This window comes from Dendrobates tinctorius, unplaced genomic scaffold (genome assembly GCF_039654945.1).
Source record: "Dendrobates tinctorius isolate UK_male_01 unplaced genomic scaffold, ASM3965494v1 ptg000082l, whole genome shotgun sequence".
Classification (NCBI taxonomy): Eukaryota; Metazoa; Chordata; class Amphibia; order Anura; family Dendrobatidae; genus Dendrobates; species Dendrobates tinctorius.
The window spans coordinates 21,944,285-21,966,080 of NW_027361750.1; the positions used below are offsets into that span (position 1 = coordinate 21,944,285).

Genomic DNA, 21,796 nt, shown 5'->3' on the forward strand with positions numbered 1-21,796 from the left:
AATATCACGCACTTTGAGCCCAGAGAGCGGTCTACGTTGAGGGTTGATAGGTGGTCTCACCCTACACACATTGTCCGGCCTACGCACAACACCAGCAGAGGAGGAACAATCATGTTTCCTGGTGAAGTTATGAAGAACCACACAGGCTTTAACTACTTCATTAACATTTTGCTCACTCAGCTGAATGGCAGACTGGAGTACACGCTATTTGGCACAAAGAATGCCAAAGGAACACTCCACCAGTCGCCGAGTACATGATAGGCGCAAGATAAAAATTCTGCGCCTGTGGTCAAGGTTGCGCCGGGGATATGGCCTCATGACATTGCGTGTTAACTGAAACGCCTCATCTGCCACAAGGACATAAGGGACAGATTCTTGAATGGAGCCTGGTAGCTGGCGTGGTGGTGGTAGATCCAACTGGTTGGTGCGTAGCCGCTGAGCCATAATGGAAGTATTGAAGACTCGAGAGTCTCCCGTCCTTCCATAGGCCCCAATGTCAACAATTATAAACTTGTATTGAGGATCGGCCAGAGCCAACAATACAACAGAAAAGTATTGTTTATAATTGAAGAATTGGGAGCCAGAGTTCGGCGGCTTACGCACCCGGATGTTTGCCATCAAGGGCCCCAATACAATTTGGAAACTGGCATTCCTCCTCAAAGTCCCTTGATATCCTCAACCAGTCTTCCATCCTGGGCTCGGGCATGACGACTTGATGTAGTCTTGTCCAGATTTCAATACATGTTGACCTGACTATGCCAGAAATGGTAGATCTTCCAATGCAATGAGAAACTCATGGTGGAGGGCGGCATAAGACAGGCCAGTGGACAGGAAGCTGAAGAACAGCAGAATAGGAAGATTTTAGAATGCACAAATTCCAAAAAAAGCAGGTACATACATACCTAATTTGTTAGGAATTCAGAGCGACTAACACACACATATTTGGTTGCACAAGTACTAAGTGAGATTCAGTACATATTACACATAACATTCTGGTCTGTAAGTTGAAATATATAGGTGGACTAAGATGAGGGCATTAAACTTAGTCCAATAAGCCAAAAATACATACTTTGGCCAACACATTATGAACATAATGAATGTGGTTGTGTAGTACATACCGTAATGTGAGTAGAAGTCGCTCCTCTGCAGATATCGCTTTGCGCATCCTTGTGTCCTGAAAGGTTATCCCAGGGCGCACTGTCTCCAAGAGTAGATCAAATGTTGCAAGGCTCATGTGACAGTATTGGTAGAATTTTACAGGATGCTCCGCATAGAAGAATAGAGGCGGTGAAAATGACCTCTTGTGCGTCGTTGCCTCAAAAATGGATGTACCCACATGCGTCTCCTCCTCCGCGGATCCACTATCACTGGGTATGGTTGGCCAAAGCGGCGTGACAAAAGCCAGTTGAAGAGAACCTGCTCAGTTGTGTTGATACTCAGACTGTTTGCCATGTTGCACATTCAACAGCAACACACCTAGTGAAGGCAAGGTCACAAATGGACAGAATGGAGGCAGCCACCTGTTCCTGAGGCAATAAATAGGGTGCAGGATAATGATTTAAATAGTTAGCAGGCCTCAAAACCGTTAAATGTCCATTTTGCAAGCCTGCAAGAAAATCTCGCCATACGGATTGCATACGGATGCCATACGGATTACATACGGATGCAGACATGCGCAAAATACGCAACCACACCTTGCTTACGGATGACATACGGAGCACTATTTAGGGGTCATTCATCCGTATTACGCATGTAAACTACGGACCATATTTTGCGTCGGTTAGTGTGACTCCAGCCTTAGAGGGAAACCCTGATATACATGCTCAATGTAGAGTGCAACATAAATGTGATCCCAAACATATGTAAAATGTTACCAATAACAGCTTCAACTCAATCTGCAAAAAAAGCAAGTCCCCACTCAGGTCCATCATCTGTTAACAGAAATATAGGGGTCTTTCATGTTACTGATAGCACAAAGGCTCTGAAAAATCCTCACTCCCAAAGAGAAGACCTGTGAATTCTGCACTCCCAAATCCAAATCCTCACTCTACCTACTGAGCCCCACAGTGTAGCTAAACCACATTGAACTTCCACATGTTTGGTATTTCTGTAACGATGAGAGCCCTCTTAATTTATGGATGCATGTCTCCAGAAGCACGAGCTGGGCATAACATCTTTAGCGCTACAACATACTAGGCACTACAATGTATCGGCACTACAATAACAGATTTGCAATTTTCACTCAGCAACATCCACTCCTCGTTTCTGTAAAACACCCATAGGCCACGTTCACACGTTCAGTACTTGGTCAGTATTTTACATCAGTATTTGTAAACCAAATCCAGGAGTGGAACAATCAGAGGAAAAGTATAATAGAAACACGTCACCACTTTTGTATTTTGACCCACTCCTGGTTTTGGCTTCCAAATACTGATTTAAAATACTGACCAAATACTGAACGTGTGAACGTGGCCTTAGAGTTAAAATCATCACTACACTTGTAAATAAATTCCCAAAGGGAATTAATTTCCAAAATTGGGTATTCTGCTCTTCTAGCACTTAGGGGCGCCATTTATATAGTTCACAAACTATTCTAGGAAAATCTGCACTCCAGGAGTCAAATAGTGTTCCGTCCCTCCCAAGTCTTGCAATGTGGCTAAGCAGTACTGTACAGCCACATATGGGGTATGTCCATGTTCAGTAGAAATTGTGTGACACAGTTTGATGCCATTTTTACCCATTTATCTTTGTGAATGTAAAATCTGGGGCTAAAACAACATTTTTGTAGCAAAAATGTAATTATTCTTTTCTTCACTGTGCCGTAGATGAATTCATTGAGAAATGTAGTTTGTAAAATTGGGTCAATTAGGGGGGGCTCTGCTGTTCTGGCACCTCAGGGGCTCCCCCAGTGGGTCCTGGCACCCGCAAAACATAACAGTAAAATCTGCACTAAAGTATGACTCTTCTTCCCTTTTGAGTTCTGCACTGTGCATCAAAAGTAGTTCCCGAGTACATGTAGGTGTACTTAGGAGAAATTGCACATCTTAGAGATCCATTTTTTCCTATTAGCCCTTTTAAAATTAAAAATTTGGGCTAAAACAGCCAGCATGTTAGAGGTAAAAATGTAATTATTCTTTCGTCACCATCAAATGATATAAATTTCTGGGAAGCACATGTGGTGTCAGCATGCTCACTGCACCCCTAGATGAATTCTTTGAGAGGTGTAATTTGTAAAGTGACATCACATATAGGTGGTTTCTGCTGTTCTGGCACCTCAAGGGCTCTGTCCATGTGACATGGCATCCTCAAACCATTCCAGCAAAATCTGAACTCCAATGTGCCGCTTCTTCCCTTCTGAGCTCTGCACTGTGCCTCAAAAGTAGTTTTTGACCACATATGGGCTATTAGTGTACTCAGGAGAAATTTTGCAACAAATTGTATGGTGCAATTTCTCCTTATGAAAATTTAAAAATTGGGATAAAAAAACATTTTTGTGGGAAAAATGTGATTTTTTATTTTCACAGCTCAACGTTATAAACTTCTGGGAGGCACTTGGGGGTTCAAGATGCTCACCACACATCTAGATATATTCCTTGAGGAGGTCTAGTTTCCAAATGTCATCACTTGTTGGGGGGGTTTACATTGATTAGGCACATCAAGGTTTCTTTAAACCAAATATGGCAATTGCTAAAGATTACAGCCAATTTAGTGTTCAAAAAGGTCAAATGATGCTCTTTCCCTTCCAAGCCCTGCCATGCAACCAAACATTAGTTTTCCCCCACATATGGGACATATCAGCATAGTCAGGAGAAATTGTACAACAACTTGTATTGAGCAATTTATCCTGTTACCCTTGATAAAATTAAACAAAATGGGGCTAAATGAACATTTTTGTGGGAAAAATGTAATGTTTTATTTTCACAACTTAACAGTATAAACTTCTGAGAAACACATGGGGTTCATGGTGCTCACCACGCATCTATATACATTCCTTGAAGCATATAGCTTCCATGGGGTTAGTTGTGGGGGGTTTCCAGTGTTTAGACACATCAGGGGCTCTCCAAACGAGACATGGCATCCACTAATGGTTTAATCAAATTTTGAGTTCAAAAAGTCAAATGGTGCTCCTCTCTTTCCATTCCAAGCCCTACTGTGCTCCCAAACAGTACTTTTCTCACACATATGGGGTATCGGGGTACTCAGGAGAAATTTCATAAATTGTTTCATGCAATTTCTCCTTGTACCCTTGAGAAAATGTAAAATTTGGGACTAAAAAAAAACATTTTTGTGAGAAAAATGTGATTTTTTTTTCACAGCTCTAAGTAATAAACTTCTGTGAAGCACCCGGGGGTTCAAAGTGCTTACCACACATCTGTATACATTCCTTGAGTGGTCAAGTTTCCAAAATGGCGTGACTTGTGGGAGGTTTAGGCTGAGTGCAGACGTACTTTTTGGCCCTGTGGATTTTTCCGCGCAGAATGGAAGAAATCCGCAGGTCAAATGACCTGCATTTTTCCTGCGGATTTCTTCCATTTTTCATACGGTTTTCATGCGGTTTTTGTGCGGTTTTCCATCGCGGTTTTCCCCCTGCGGATTTGGTGATAGGGGAGATGGAAAACCGCACAAAAGAAGTAACATGCTGCGGATTTTGTACCGCGGGAAAATCAAGAGGAAAAATCCGCAGCGTCTGCACAGCGTTTTTTTTTTTACATTGATTTTAAGGCTACTGTACATCACAATGCAGAAATGCAACGTTTCTGTGCGGTAAAATCAGCTGCGGAACCGCTGCAAATCTGCATCGTGTGCACACAGCCTTACTCTGTTTAGGCACATCCAGAGATCTTCAAAAGCGACATGGTGTTCATTAGTGATTCCAGCCAATTTTGCATTCAAAAAGTCAAACAGTGCTCCTTCTCTTCAGAGCCCTGCTGTGTGCCCAAACAATAGTTTTCCCCAACATATGGGGTATTGACATACTCAGTAAAAATTGCATAACAATTTTTGGAATCAATTTTCTCCTGTTACCCTTGTGAAAATAAAAAATTGGGGCTAAAAGAACACTTGTGAAAAAAGTTAATTATTCATTTTTTTCCTTCCACAATGCTTCAGTTTCAGTGATGCCACTGAAGGGTTAATAAACTTCTTGAATGTGTTTTGAGCACCTTGAGGGTGGCAGTTTTTAGAATGGTGTTTATTTTTGTTATTTCTGTTGTATTTTCTGTCACATAGGCCCCTCAAAGTTACAATACTTCAAATGTGATGTGATCCCTAAAAGAATTTATTTTGCAAATTTTGCAAGTCATCGCTGGCCAACTTTTAACCCTTCTAACTTATTAACAAAAATAAATTATGTTTAAAAAATATTGTGCTGCTGTAAAAGTAGATTTGTGGTAAATGTTATTTATTAACTATTTTACATGGCATAGCTCTCCGGTTTAAGGGCATAAAAATTAAAAGTTTGAAAATTGCTAAATTTATACATAATTTATTTATATATAAATAAACACAAGTCATATTGGACAAAATTTACCACTATTATGAGATATATATTTTATATATTTTCTCACGTGATATATATATATATAATACTGTGTATATATATATATATATATATATATATATCACACATGAGAAGACTCTCAGAATCACTGGGATCCATTCTTTCCAGAGTTATTGCAACATAAAGTGACACTGGTCAGAATTGTAAATTTTGGACTGGTCATGAATGTGAAAACAGGCTTCAAGGGTAAAGGGGTTAATTTACCCTGCTTAGGTTAGTTTCACACTAGTGTATCTACATGCAGCGCACGGCGCCGCTAAGCCCCGCCCCTGCCCGCCCCCTCCGGTCATCTACTCCCTACTATCGCACAAGGCTGCATGCGATCTGCGCACCCTATCTTTAGCATAGGGTGCGCAGACAGTACGCTGACCGTGCGCTAGTAGGATTTTTGCGTGCGCTGTGCACTTTTGAAGGTGCGCCGAATGCAGCATGTTGCATTTTGGTGCACTCGACGCACCTTCAATAGTGCGCAGCGCACGCAAAAATCCTACTAGCGTATGCTAAAGACAGGGTGCGCAGATCGCATGCAGCCGTGTGCGATAGTAGGAGGAGATGACCGGAGGGGGCGGGCAGGGCTTAGCGTGAAACTAGCCTTAGTTATGGCTGGTGCGGGTATGTGCACACGTTGTGGATTCTGCTGCGAATCCGCAGCAGATTCTCCTGCGGTGTACAGTACCATTTTAGCCAATGTAAAACAAAAAATGCTGTGCACATGCTGCGGATTTATCCGTGGGTTTGAATCCGCAGCATATCAATTCTTTGTGCAGATCCGCAGCATTTTTACACCTGCTCCATTATAGGAACCCACAGGTGTAAAAAATGCAGGGGAAATCCACACAGAATCTGCAGAAAATCAACAGTAAATCTGCACTAAATCCACAGGTAAAACAAAGGTCATTTTACCTGCGGACTTAGCAAAATCTGCGCGGAAAATTCCGCAGCAGAATCTGCAACGTGTGCACACAGCCTAAGCAGTCCATTTGTGCAGTATCAGTGATTTACCAAGTCTTTTATTTAGGTGGAATTTAGGGCCCGGGTTTTAGGAGTGACTGTAGAGCCTGGAGGGGAAGGTCACTGCTGAACTGCACTCCAGGCTTTAGAGCTACTGAGCTAAGGCTTCAGGTGCAGCTCTAAAGGTGATAAAAGTGTGGAGTGCCTAATACAGAGGAGAAGGGGAGTGCAGCAGGAAGGAACAGAGTTCTGCTAAAAGGTGATGTGCTCATTGGGACTTTTAAGGCGGTTAGCGCTTCTGTCATATCCAGCCTGTGTGTGAATAATGTCATGTACCTAGGAAAAGATCTTGTATTTGATTCTTTCTGAAGAAGTCTATTTTCATAAAGGGCTCTGTCTCTCCCAGGAAACTATAGGCCAGTAAGCTTTATGTGCTGTCCAGTTAAAACAAGTCATCACCTATTTACAGGAGAAGTGATAACTTAATGACTGGAGGGTATCCGACTGCTGGGGCCCTTGCAGAATGCAGTGCTCAGTGGCCCTGTGTGGAATGAATGGAGCAGTCAATGAGTATGTGCATGCTTATTTCACTCTCAGGGTACGTTCCCACTTCCAGAATTTGCTGCAGTTTTGATGCTGTGTATTTATGCAGCGTTCAAGTGTTACAGCATAGTGGGTGGGATTTCTATAAATCCTATGTCCACTGTGTGTCTATGTGCACCTGGGGATCACCTGTGGACACTGATATTTGGGGTGTCTTTCAGATCTGCAGCATGTCAACTTTTCTCTTGTGGGTATGCATGTGGATTTTCCCCATAGACTTGTACTGATGAGGAAAAACCGCATGTGAAAAAAACATAAATGCATGTCTGCTAACCTGTGTAATAGGTGAGGTCATTCTGCAGCGTCTTAACTGTAGCAGATCCTGAACGTGGGAAGGTTCCCTGACGTGGTTAAGTGATTTGTTCTGCCCATCGTGTGGTGTATTGTCTGTACCGGCAGACCATGCATGTACAGTTGAACAAAATTGCAAATCTGTGAGTGAATCTGTGTGTTCCAGAAATTCACACCTGCCAGGGTGTCTGAAACTGCAGGCAAGATGTCCCTAAAATGCACAGACTCTGGACAATGAGGGTAGGTAAAAAGTATCGCTGCCCCCCTTGCTCAAAACCATATTTCTTTTATTTTTCTGTCCACATTGACCTTCTTGCGGCAATAACCATGCAATGTAACTCTCCACTTCAATATGATTATGGCAACACCCAACATATCCAGTTTAATTTTTTTTTTTTCCCCTGCCACTAAAATAAAAAAAAACTTGCAAAAAGTTTTTTTGGAACGGTGTTGCTTATTTTCCTATAACTTTTTTTTTAATTTTCAGCCAGTGGCGCTGTGATTTTTTTTTTTTTTTTTTTTTTTGCAGGGTGAGACGGCGTCTTCATTTTTGGATAGATTTGACTTTGTTAAATAAAAAAAGGTAAAATACCCCTTGGAGGGATCAGCAGAACTGGGCAAATTTATCTCCATTATACTGCAGTGCACTTTCTCAGTCTTTGCTCTTTCCTGGGCCAGCTGATGGCTCCATGCTCCTCCACAGCTGTTAACAGCATTGACATCCTCTGGACTGGCCCATCTCATTTGCCAGATTTGGCTATTGGCCAATCTGTCTGTGGTCTGCATCAATTGCAATGTTATTAATGGTATCTGCTTGCTCAGGATGCCAATACTGTTAACAGCTGTTATCTGCGCTCAGTCATTTACTCTGGTAGGCCACAGGATACTTCCAGCCTGTGACCTGCTGAACGCTGGTGCCATCATACCATATGGAGGAGAGGGCTGTGGTGTGACCATCATACTTTGAGAGGTCTGTGGGAAGACCATTTTGTTGTATTTGGGCTTTAAAATCAATAGGGAATGATCCAAATAAAATCTTGCAATGAAGACATATTAAACCAGTCCGAGTCACCAAGTCACTCCATGTGGGTAGGGATACAAGATGACCAGAAAAAGCACAAAAAAGCAATAATATAGAAAAATTACTTGACAATCTTTATTGTTACAATTACACTCAAAAGTTTATGTAAAAAAATGCCTGAAATGCGAGGGACTCATCCAGCTAGGGACCCTGTTACACGTCTATGGCTGAGACAATGATGATGAATTTTAACAAAATAAAGTTCATCTGCAAAATGTATTAATAGTATAGAATGCATATATTCATGAACAGATTAATTATAAAGTGCATGTGCAAAGGAGGGTATATTCAATGAATATAGGCAGACAAAAAGATTTGTGATTCAGGAGCTAAATGCAAATTCTCCCTTGTGAAATAGTTCTCTAATTAGCATAAATATTCAGACAGGTAGAGGGACGTGGCACGGACCCTGCATCATATCTAGTAAGCTATGCACTTAGGGTTTTGTGCCCATGCTTATTCTTATCCACAGTCAGTGTTGATAGAAAAACTAGGTAATGGAGACAAGAGTATATCTGATGCTATTCTAGCACAGGGCTTGGTCCTCCCACCTGTCTAAATATTTATGCCATTTAGAGCACTATTTCACAAGGAAAAATTTGCATTTAGCTCCTGAATCACAAATATCTTTGTCTGCCAATATTAATTGAATATACACTCCTTTGCACATGCACGTTAATTAATTAATTGGTCTGTTCACTCTGTGTCCCTCTTTGGCGCCCCTGAGGCTCAGTCGCCACAGAGGTACTGCACCTTCTCCTAAGGTGTAGTGCCCCACCAACTAGGTAAGTTGGGAACTCCTTTCCACACTCCAACACCTGCACCCACACACAGGATAGTTCAGCAATAGACCATATTGCGGCTCCATGCTTATAGGTTAGCAGAGCACCTTTCGTGGGTCCTTGCTTTGTAACACGAGATGTGCTGGGAGGTGGGTGGAGTTAGAGATAAAAGAGTGGGAAAGTTTAGAGTTACAGATCAGTCTGGAGGTCAGTCAGGAGAGTCTGAGGACGGATCCCTGGAGGAAGGAGTGCTGGATCTCCCTCAGTGACCTGAGCCAGCTGGCACGGGAAAGGAACAGAAGGAGAAAGATGTAGAACTGCAACCTAAGCTTCCATAAGAGAGAAGGAACAGTGCGGAACGAAGGAGTAGGAGAACAGAGAGGAGTTGTGGGTTGGAAGAGGAACCCTGCCTATAGGCTCTCAGCGCAAGGCCGGGGCCTGGTCCTTGAGGTTGTATGGACACTTCTGGTTCTGCAGCAGACACCGGTGGAGTAGTTGGCTGTAAATGCATCACTCCCATCCAAGACTTGGGGCACAACAGCATCTGTATAGGGAGCTGGGACTCAGGAGAAAGGGAGTCCCCGAAGTAGGCTGCAGCTGTCTGCCATACAAGGAAGAGTTGTTAGGAACATCTGACAGGTGGAACTTCAGAGTACCACGGTACTGGAGCTCTTCACACCAAAAGACGCAATAGAGGAGTCATTCAGGATAGGTACATGTTGGCGGAGTGTTGGAGAGGAGAACCCTGACTTGCCCGGGAGGTTGTTTGAGTCTCTGCCCTGGAGGACATAGCACGGAGGCAGGCACCAGTGTGTACTACGAACTGTGAGTAAAGCTTTCGAACTACAGGCCCTGGTGTCTTCCACTCATTGTGCGTCAGCACTGCTACATCTATGTATTATCCTTTACACTACCTGCGCCTATACACTGCCCTGGGGTTACAGCTTCACCTGTGGGGAGCTATACCATCTATGCTGCAACACACCATCAGCCCCAGAGGATCAGCACGCAGCGTTGGCTTAACATCTTGCTTGCCAAACACCACAGGTGGCGTCACGAACTATTTCATTTCATTAACTACAAACCACCATTGATTTGGGCGCCCAGGGCCACGGACCAGGTCACAGCTGCCGTGACACATCCCACAGCTCTTGGACAAGGGCGACCCACCTCCCTACATGGAGTAACTTGGACTGGTTTAATATGTATTCGGGCTTTGGTGAACATCACACTAGATTGAATCTGTGGGGGTCCATCATACTATATGATGTGGGGGGGTAACCATCATACTAGATGTGAATATAAAAGCTGGGCGTTTGTGACCCATTACAGTAAGTGTGTGGAAGTGGAGGTCTGTGGGAGTGGTAACCATCATACTAGATGGAAGTCTGTGGGGAGGGAGGTAACCATACTAGATGGAGGTATGTGGGCCAGGGGGTAACCATACTAGATGGAGGTCTGTGGGGGGGTAACCATTAGTGATGAGCAAATAGCTTTGAATAACTCCATATCTGAATAGCTATATTGCCTACTGTATAGCTGCATCAGGAACCTGCGGGCACTAGCCTAATCAGGACTAATCAAAACCTGCGGGCACCAGCTGAGTGAGATCATTACATATCTGTTCAATATGAGCCTGAGAATAGGTATAGTACCACAACTGTGGAAATTATCGTGTGTGGTACTGGTTCCGAAGAAACCTTATCCGAAAGACCTTAATGACTATAGACCTGTAGCATTGACATCACACCTGATGAAGGTATTAGAGAGATTGGTTCTCACACATCTCCGTCCTCTAGTGAGCTCGGATATGGACCCTCTCCAGTTTGCCTACAGGCTGGGCATTGGTGTGGATGATGCCATTATCCACCTTCTAGATAGGACTCTCTCTCACCTGGAGAAACCTGGGAACACTGTGAGAATAATGTTCTTCGATTTCTCTAGTGCTTTTAACACCATACAGCCAGGTCTACTGAGAGACAAGCTGGGCCTTGTTGTTGTGGACCTCCAACTCTCCACCTGGATCCTTAACTACCTCACGAACTGACCTCAGTTTGTAAAGGTTCGGGACAGTGTGTCAGACACGGTGATCTGCAATACAGGGGCACCTCAAGGTACAGTTCTTGCCCTTTTTCTCTTCACACTGTACACTGCGGACTTTAGGCGCAACTCATCTAGCTGCTGCTTGCAGAAGTATTCTGATGACTCTGCAATAGTAGGCCTCATCACAGGAGGTGATGAAAGAGAGTACAGAGACACTAACCAAGCTTTTGTGGAGTGGTGTCAGAGGAACCACCTTAGGATTAATTCCGGCAAGACCAAGGAATTGGTGGTGGACTTTCGCAAGGGCAAAAATCCACCAGTAGTGGTGAACATTCAGGGAAATGACATTGAGATAGTCGAGACCTATAAGTACCTTGGTGTGATCCTCAATAATAAGCTTGACTGGGACCATCACTTGGATGCAGTGTACAGGAAGAGCCAAAGCAGGCTTTATCTGCTCAGATGGCTGAGAGCCTTTGGAGTTAGAGGGGCACTCCTTGCATCCTTCTTCAACTCTGTTGTGGCATCAGTCATCTTCTTTGGTGTGGCGTGCTGGGGTAGTGGCATATCAACCAGGGATAGGAATAGGCTGGACAAACTGATTAGAAGGGCCAGCTCTGTCCTGGGATGCCCCCTTGATCCAGTTCAGGAAGTAGGCGACAGGAGGATACTGGCCAAGGTGAGCTACATGGTGCAGAATGATTCCCATCCCATGCATGAGACCGTGACAAAGATGTGCAGTACTGTCAGTGACCGGCTACTTCATCCTAAATGTAAGAGGGAGCGCTATTAAAAGTCTTTCCTTCCTGCTGCAGTTAGGCTGTATAACCAGCACTGTCCAAAACGGAGAATGACCCAAACAGTGAAATGATAGATCCAAAAGTTGTGACAGTCCGGTTACATTTTTTTTTTTTTTTTTTTTCCCCCGTATATGTACCTACCTACTGTCAATGTAATGCCTTTATGCATCTGTATCTGTACTTGTTCCTGCCTTGCTACTGTAATGCTCTGAATTTCCCCATGGTGGGACGATTAAAGGATTATCTTGTCTTATCTTATCCTGGAGCAATCCTGATGATCAGCTGTTTGGCTCTTCAGCAGCTGCATGTGTTGCGGCTGTGTGAAAGTCACAACTCATGCATGTTTGTTGGGCTCTCCATGCATATGTTGTGACTGTCACACAGCCGTGACACATGCAGCTGCTGAGGCACCAAACAGCTGATTATTGGGATTTCCCAGGTATCCGGGTTCCTGATGCAGCTATTCGTTAAGGCCTCTTTCACACATCAGTTTTTTGCCGTCAGGCGCGATCCGGCTTTTTTTTGTAAAACCGGATCCGGCAAAATGCAATGCCGGATCCAGTTTTTCCCCATTGACTTGCATTAGCGCCGGATCGCGCTGGATGGCATTGCGTTTCATCCGTTTTTGCCGGATCCGGCAACTTGTCTCATTCCGGCGCTTGGAAAAAACGGCTACTGTAACTTTTTTGTCTCCGGCGAAAAAGCTGGAATGGTGAAAACATGATAAACACAAATCCTGCATAATCAGGCCAATCGCTGATAAGCATCATAGTCGTAATGGAAATTGGCAACCTATCCATTTGTCTCAAAAGATCTCTATACAGAATCCTAAAGCCTATGGATATCCAGAATTCATGTTGGCGCCAAAAGGATGTGTAACCATATACCAGTCGCATGTATAAGCACAAAGCCAGAGACCAGTCAACATATCCACGCTGTCTCACCACCAGCATCTAGGAGCATGCGAGTCACCGCCTGTGGTCACATGAGCAAGATCACAAACACAAGAGCACCATTAGGGCCAAGCTTATGGATTTACCAGTCCCAAACATTTTTGTGAATGTAGACATTTAATAAATCAACTCTGATTTGGAGTAAATGATAGTGTCCCAATACAAAAGAGAGGTGGGGATAGATTGAAACTTCTAAAAAAAAAAAAAAAAAAAAGATTAAATGGATTTCAACACTGGGTACTCTGCAACTCAGGGGTCTGAATATAGACTATAAATTACAGGTTTGTGGCACTTAATCACTCCACACACATTTGATGGTATCTCATTGGTAACATGTTTTTAATTTTTTTTTTTTTTTGGTGACATTCTGGGATGACTGGAGGACAATGGGGATTATATGTCCTGAATTTCTACTTTATGTTGTCTATTGGTTCGACAACCCTTTTTCTCCCTGCCCTGTCATTTTTTTTTTTTTTTTTTGATGTCTTTGTATATATTGGCATGTCATTTCTATATGTGGGCATCATATTTCGATTTATTATATAAACATATTTACTCTGGACGTTTGCATGTTTTGATCTTTTCTCTTAATGTAATCTCACATTTAAAGAAAGCCAAGATACAGGAAGTTTTTCCATTGGGTGTGGCTAATCTCACACTTCCCTGACGGCCTCTATCTCAAACAGTGAGCCTGTGCTGCCATGGATAAGGCTATACACAGGCTTCGCTCCACCACCGGGCTCCATGGGGGCATGTGCGCACTGGCCTCTGTGTCCCGAGAGATAGTCACTGGACTTGGTCTTGCGACCTCGCTCATGTGACCGGGGGCGTGACTCTCGTGCTCATAGGTGACTGTAGTGGCGTGGATATGTTTCCTGGTCTCTGGCTATGTGCATATACATGTGACTGGTATATGGCTACATATCCTTTTGGTGCCAACATGAATTCTGGATATCCATTGGCTTTAGGATTCTGGACAGAGATATTTTGAGACCTATAAATGGATAGGCTGCTATTTTCCATGACTACTATGATGCTTATCAGCGATTGGCCTGATTATGCAGGATTTGGGGGGTTTATCGTATTTTCACCATTGATATTTTTGGACACTAGATTTGCTATGTCACTATTATGTGTATATAATTATGTAATATGATTGAAATTTTAAATCGTGTTATGTACTATGTTGGTGGGTGGAACTTTGTTGGTGATTGGAGCACACATCTCCACACTATATAAGGCTGCCAGTTTCATGCTGTATGCTTGAAAAAGACCTTAATGGTCGAAATGTTGCAATATGGCAAAATAAAGATAGACTTTCATGATTTCTTTTTCACCTGGACTGGATGCTGTTCTTTTAATTTTGGGGTATGTATTTTCCAGGTGGGTTCATTGGACTTTGAATGTGCATCATTATTTTGCTTTGTATCAATCATGTCAGTCAAGGCTGACAGGATTTAGTGCTGACTCTATTTAAACATGTAGCATTTAAATCTCCAGGCTGAAATGTGTATGTTTTAACTAAGTCAGTCTCACATTGTATTTCATTATAGGATGGACAATAATTTGGAGGACTTGGCCACACCAGTACCATCAGGCAAAATTTCATTGCCTCCTGAAACAGATGCTCCAGTGGAGACTGAAACTCCACATGAAATAGTGCTGCACCAGGATTCTGGCTCTGCAGAGGCAAGAAGGCTACCAATGGTGGGAAGCTCCCCACCAGCAATCCAACCAACATCACAGCAGCTGGCTCCTGGGCCCATTCGTTCAATTCAAAGAGGAAGGCGAAGCGTACGGCATCAAGACCTTCCTCTTTTGGCACAAGAAATTGATGTCCGAATCTTACAGATATTAAATAGTTTCACTCCTGAGAATGATGCTGAGAGGTTTGCCCGGTCTCTTGCACCTCAAATTGAAGCTGTTCCCCGCCAGCGTCAAGGATGGCTTAGGGCTGCCCTAATAACGCTCATTGATGCCAGCCAGGAAGAGAATGACCCCACCCTCCTCTATACAGTAATTGAAGACTGGAGAAGAGCACAGCGTGCAACCCTGCAACAACCTGTTGGTCAGAGCCAACACCAGCCTTTGCTGCCAACCCAGCTGGCTCATGCTGGTGTGTGCCGACCCCAACCTTTGCTGCCAACCCAGCAGCCACATGCTAGCCAGAGCCAACATCTGCCACCAACCCAGCAGACACATGCTAGCCAGACCTGCCACCAACCTCTGTCAACCCAGCATACACATGCTGGGCAGAACTACCAGCAACCTCTGCTGCTAACCCAGCAGACACATACTGGGCAGACTTATCACCAACCTCTGGTGCGAACCCATCAGGCACCTGGTGGCCATTTGTCTCATCAGGCAACCACATACCCCCACACTCAACACCCACAACCTTCTCGTTCATATTATGGTTATTCATTTGACACCTACCCTTATCCTTCACATAATCATGCTGGTCAACAATTGGGGACAAGTTATCATCAAATATCCTGTCCTACATGCCCAATACATCAACCAATTGCCCCCTCACATCTGGGAACACAGTCATCAAATCAGGAAGGGGAGAGCTCCCACACCCCCAACCCTGAATCTTTTGTTGGTCAGGGGGAATATTCCATTCTGTAAATGTAATTTTTCCAGGCATCTTTTATTTTATCATTACTTGGGTCTCTTTTGCGCTTTTTTTTTTTTTTTTAATTTCAGTTTAAACATTAAAACGGTTTGGTTAAATGAAGGTGCATATAGGCTTTTAAAAATGTGCTAACCAACATTTTTCTCCAGGAAAATAAGACAGAGCCATGAATTATCGGTGGGTTTGAAAGCAGGTGCCATGGTAAGCACCCTGCCGTAATTGAAAGTATTAAATATTGGCCACCCGAATACTTCAAATGCCCAGTGCTATGGGAACAAAGGCCACCTTAAATGTTTTTCCTCTTGCCACTTAACCGGCTCTTGGTATGGACAATGTCTCCCATAGGTCAGCAATGGAGCTTATTTGTGCACATCCTTTCAATGAAATGTGTGAACACTGAGCAACATGTTTGGATCATATAAAAGTGGTTGCCCACCATGTTGTAGGCACTAGTGACAAATGTGTTTATTAGAATGTATAATCAGAAACTTTAGTGTTTTGGGACGTCCCAAGAACAGCTTCTCTCCCTTTTGACACGTTGGTGTTTTTAAGTAGTTCAAATAATTTCAGTAAATGAATGATTTGAAAGATATGTTCAGAACTTCACATCACTAATTTACTTAAATGATCTCTCCTGCTTAGCAGACTTGACACTAAAAATGCTTTCACATTGTGTTTAGGCACCCATTCATTGGCCACGTCTGGGCTTATGTCTGACCCTCTCTTCCACTGAAAAACTGAATTCAGACATATGCGCTGACGGGACCATAGACTATTATGAGGCCAACAGAGCAAATGTGTGCTCTGACGTGTCATGTTTGGGCGTTTGTCAACTGGAAACTGATCCCTTGACGCAGTCTACAATATCTGAGTGTCTGCCTCCGGTAGGCATAAATGCCCAAAAACTAATGTTCTCAGCAGAGCGAACGTGCGCTGTCGGCACTTATAATTTATGGGCCCGTTGGCACATAAGCCTGAATTGCATTTTGAATGGGGTGTAGGACGCAAACCCCAAGAAGACCAACAAACAGGTGCCTGAACGCAATGTGAAAGCACCCTAAGATGTCAAACATGGTGGTAGCTTGTTTACAGGATATCCCTTCTGGTAGTTTGATGGTAAGCAGTAATGTCCCCAAAATAGTCAATGACAGATATTGGGGTATTGATCAAATCTCTGTATTTAGTTCCACAAGGTTTGATGTTGCAGCTTCCTTGATACATCACTAAACACTAAATGATGACTGGAAGCTTGGTGCACAACTCTTATTGGGTGCATGCTCTCAGTATGCCTGCACAGCCTGATTGCACACTGACATGGTGTTCTTTTAGCCACCATACACTGTACAGTACACTGACCACGGTTGATCTAACCACAACACAACTGTCACTCAATTTATTCTGACACAGTATGGATTTGTTCCATTTCCTCCCAGGAGCTTGGTGGCCACTACTAGGGGTCTGACACTTTAGGAACCCCGCCAACCTTCTGAATCAATATATCCAAGGGGATGATGTTTGGGGACCTGAGTATTTACCATTTCAAGCTAACAAATCGCGAGTGTATAAAGGTTCAGAATTGGAGGCCTGCATACAGAATAAAATACATGGGTCACTGGAAATGTAGATGTTGACAATCCTGACTCTTGTGGTTCACCAGGGTAAAATATGTATGTGGTTGGTCACATGTTATGCACTTGGCAACTTCAAATTTCTAGTGATGCCTCATGTGGAATGATCAGAGCACACACAGTGCACTGTGTGTGTGGAACAGTGTATTTGTAAAGCTAAGAACGCAATACATGTTTAGACACGTTAGAATGAAATGTTACTATTTCCTTTACAAACCATTTAGTTGTGTTTTTTTTTTTTTTTTTTTTTTTTTTTTTCTTCCCTAATTAAAGTGTAAAACATTTTATTGCGGTATTTGTTTCCTTAAGAAAATAAAGCTTACAAAAAGGCTGCCTTTCATTTTCAAAAATAACTTAAGCTCACAACTTGCATTAAGGGTCCCCCTTGTATTGTGAATCCCTAACTACCTGAAAAACATTTGCCCAATTGTTAGTGTTTCCAGCTAAATGACATCCATTTCCCATGGTATGCAACCCTCTGGGGGGGGAACACCTGCATGCAGCAAAGCATATCTCCAGAGTAATGCTTGCTACTAACCCTGAGATACAGTAGATCACTTCTTTTCTGTGAAATTGTTTCCTGCTAGGTGCATAACCACAAAAGACTAAAATCAAAAAACTCAATGTCACATATTTACAGACCACAACCACCATAAACACGTCTAATCTTTAAATGGCAAAAATCAATAGGGTTTGTGGGCTTTTAAAGGGAAATTATAAAGTTTGCACTTTTTTTTTTTTTTTTTTTTTTCTTTTTTTTCTTTTTCCACATCTAAACCTTTAATTACAAGACCATCGATGTTTTTCCGGTATAGACATATCTGGGTCGCTGTCTACCGGGGTGTAATTGAGGTCAGCTGTCACAATGGTCTTAAGGCCCCGTCTCACTAAGCGATCTCACCAGCGAGATCGCTGTGTGTGACAGCGATCAGCGAGCGGCCCCCCTGCCGGTATCGCTGGAAGAAACCTCTGGACATTTCTTTGGTCGCTGGTCTCCCGCTGGCCAGCACGCATCGCTGTGTGTGACAGCGGGAGACCAGCGATCAGGTGTAAAAAAAAAAAAAAAAAAAAAAAAAAAAAAAGTTATTCTCACCTTCCGACGTCCCGTTCAGCCATCCTGCCTCTCTCCATGCTCTGGTCTCAGTGATCATTTGCACGAATTACCGTGAGACTTTGTTATCCCTCAAGACTGTGACATCTCGCGGTCATTCATGCAAAGGATCACTGGGACCGGAGCGTGGAGAGAGGCAGGATGGCTGAACGGGACGTCAGACGGTGAGAATAACTATTTTTTATTTTGATACTATTTTCTACAGCGATAGCCAGTGACGCCGGGCACTCGGCATCGCTGTGCTGATCGCTGGTGAAGCTGTCTGTGTGACCGCTCACCAGCGATCACATAGAGACTTACTAGCGATCCTGACACCTTCATATCGGTGTTGGGATCGCTGGTGAGTCGCTTAGTGTGACGGGGCCTTTAGTCTTGCTGGCTGGTGGGTTGTCCTTGTCAGAATTAAAAGGAAAGTTGTGGAAGGGATGCAGGATCAGCCTGTCTCAGTAAACAATGTCCAATCCTCAGATGTAACGAAAGACAAACTTTTACTGGAGTAGTCGATGATTACAGCTCTTACTCAGTACACTGAGCCAATAGCCTCTCATGGTGTGGTGAACCCAGCTCCTTTCTCCTTCGGCTATGTGCACACAGAGCTTTTTGGTAGTGCGGATTTTGTAGTAAAAGCCGCAGGACTAAAGTCCTGTGGTTTCACACCTCATAATGGATGAGGTGTGAAACCGCCGCGGTTCTGCACAAAAGAATTGACATGCTGCGGATTGTAAACTGCAGCAAAACTGTGCGGAAAAATCCGCAGCATGTGCACAGCGTTTTCCAGTTTACCATTGAAAACAATGGTACTGTACAACTCACCTAAACGTGCTGCGGACCCGCAGCAGAATCCACACCGTGTGCACATACCCTTACTCACATTGTATATAGCACTATGCGTGCACCAAAACTTCTCTCAGCCTGGACCTTGGCATCCACGGCATATCAGGCTGACAGGAAAGTAACTCTGCTCTCTTCCCACTGCTGACCACTATGGATGTCTAGACATGTCTCCTCTGATCCCTAACTGACTTTGTCTTGCAGTTGGACGCTTCTTAAACTGCACAAGACACTGTCCCATGCAACTGCACAGATTTTTGCTGTAGTCCTGAAAGTGACCACCAAGAGGGCCAGCCAGTGCCTTTGTGATCTCCAGCACCACAATCCCTGGAGCTCAAGAATGCCTCTTCTGAGATTAATAGTTCTCCTATTGGGAGGGCTGCTATCCTCCAAACTTCACACCAGCCCTTCATGAATTACATCAGCGTTCAGCGTGTGTAAAAATGGCTGAACAGCTGGCTTCTCACACCATCAGAGTTCACAGACATCTATGATGCATGACTTTGCAGGGTGCCACACACGTAAAAAAAGTACATATGGATGCCAAAAATAGACCGTGTGACACGGCATACGTATTTATATATGGATGTGTGAAGGTGGCCTTAGAGCAGTGTTTCTGAACTCCAGTCCCCGAGACCCTCCAAGAGGTCGTTTTCAGGATATCCTTAGTATTGCACAGGTGATAATTTCATGACCCGCTCAAGCATTTATTCTTTCACCTATGCAAATGAAGTGCCTGCCAGGACTGTGGGGGTACTCTGTACCGGGCCGATTCTTAAGGGCAGCAGTGACGTGGTCCGTGGCCCTGGGCATCTAATAAAAATGTTGTTTATTCGTTGTTGTGATCCAATCTGATTATATACATTTTTGTAGACTGTGCAGGGTTTGGTGCTTGTAATTTTTGTGCAATGTGATCTATTCCAGATCTTTTTGTATCCTCACAGATACTCCACTTTTTGGTACTACTTTTTATTTTTTATGTTTGTTTTTTTGTATGTTATTGATTGTGCAATAAAATATATATTTCCTATTTTTCACTTGTATTATTGAGGGTACTATGCTCCTTTATCTCTGTAGGTCTCAATTGTTTAGGGAGTTACCGTTGCTCTACTTATGAGCATGTTTACTATATTTACCCATGGTGTCGGTTTTGTTAAAAATCTAATAAAAAAGATGGCAAGGGGAAATAATAGTTTATAAGGGATAATTCGTGATGTCACCTGAAGTATTTGACAAATAAAGTGTTAGCTGACGCTGCAGACTCAGTCTGCTGGGGCTGTTGTTGATGCAGCAGAGTTGGTTCAGCTTTCCACAGGCAGAGTATTCCCCAGGGCAGTGATGGTGAAAAGATGGAGATGATGGTAGTGCAGGGTGGATGAAGCAGTAAATGATTCTGAGGACACAGCAGAGTGCAGTCTTCACACTTTTACTCACAGTTCAATTGTTAGTCCCCATTTGGGGTGCTATGTCCTCCAGGCTCGTGGTCCAGACAGCTCTTAGGTAGCTTGGGGTGTATGTTACCAGGGCTCTCTTTGATGTTCCTTTCCTGGCCGTCTCCCTACGCTGGCTATCACCTCTTCTGCCCTGCGTCTTCACACACAGTGTCCTGAGCCAGCAGACTTGGATCTTGTCGGGCGACGTTGGTCAGACCCTTGGATCCTATATGTCTGCCATTTCGGCAAGTGAGTGTGGGGTCAGCTGCAGCACTTAGATACTGCTGCCTCTGGTTTCCTAGCTGAGTCCTTGGTTTTGGGGACCGGTCCCCTAACTGCGACCTGGTCCCTCTACCAACCACGCTGGTGGATGAGGGCCTCACGGAGGGATTGCTCACTATCCGTGCCCTTAAGACCTCTTCTCCTCCAGGAGCTTTCCTTCCTTTCTTCTCTATCTTCACTCTGTCTCTCTCACTCTCTAGTCTGGAGACAAGCTGCACTCCCTTAAGCTCCACCTCTTCTCTACTTTCTCCACCCACACCCTCTCAGCACTAACTCCTCCCACCAACTGTCACTCCCTTAAGCTCCACCCCTTCTCTACTTTCTCCTCCCCCCTCAGCAGTAACTACTCCCACCAACTGTCACACCCTTAAGCCCTGCCCCTTCTCTACTTTCTCCACCCACACCCTCTCCCTCTTAGTACTAACTCCTTCCTCCAACTGCCACACCCTTAAGTTCTGCCCCTTCTCTACTTTCTCCACCCACACCCTCTACTTAACTCCCCCATGGCCAGATGGGGACTAGTGTTGGGTGCTGGTGTGTGAGTCCTGGCAGTGCTCCTTCCTTACCTGAGAGCAGAGTACCACACCTGGATGAAGTGCAGTACCCTGTGGCAACTGAGATCGCAGGGCCCCACTCAATACTAAGGAAATCCTGAAAAAATGACCTGTTTGTTGGTGGGTCTTGAGGACTGGAATTGAGAAACACTGCATTAGAGGGTAGATAATAGACTCTTCTGTTGGATGCTTATTTCCAGGGAGAAAAAAAAGTATCAGCCTCTGAAGTTCACCAGGCAAAATCCTTTCCTTTTC

The 21,796-nt window shown here is 43.9% G+C and overlaps 1 protein-coding gene across 1 annotated transcript; it reads left to right on the top strand.

The window, feature by feature from the left end:
- Positions 1-6,624: 6,624 nt before the first annotated feature.
- LOC141096997 (uncharacterized) lies at positions 6,625-20,304 on the top strand. The gene is made up of 2 exons (XM_073583969.1): positions 6,625-6,770; positions 14,618-20,304. Exon 2 carries the CDS (start codon positions 14,619-14,621, stop codon positions 15,693-15,695), a length of 1,077 nt encoding a protein of 358 aa, XP_073440070.1. The 5' UTR covers positions 6,625-6,770; position 14,618; the 3' UTR covers positions 15,696-20,304.
- Positions 20,305-21,796: the final 1,492 nt, after the last annotated feature.

Bases quoted from the DNA above. Each gene is read 5' to 3' on its own strand.
- LOC141096997 (XM_073583969.1), top strand. From the start codon at position 14,619: ATGGACAATAATTTGGAGGACTTGGCCACACCAGTACCATCAGGCAAA.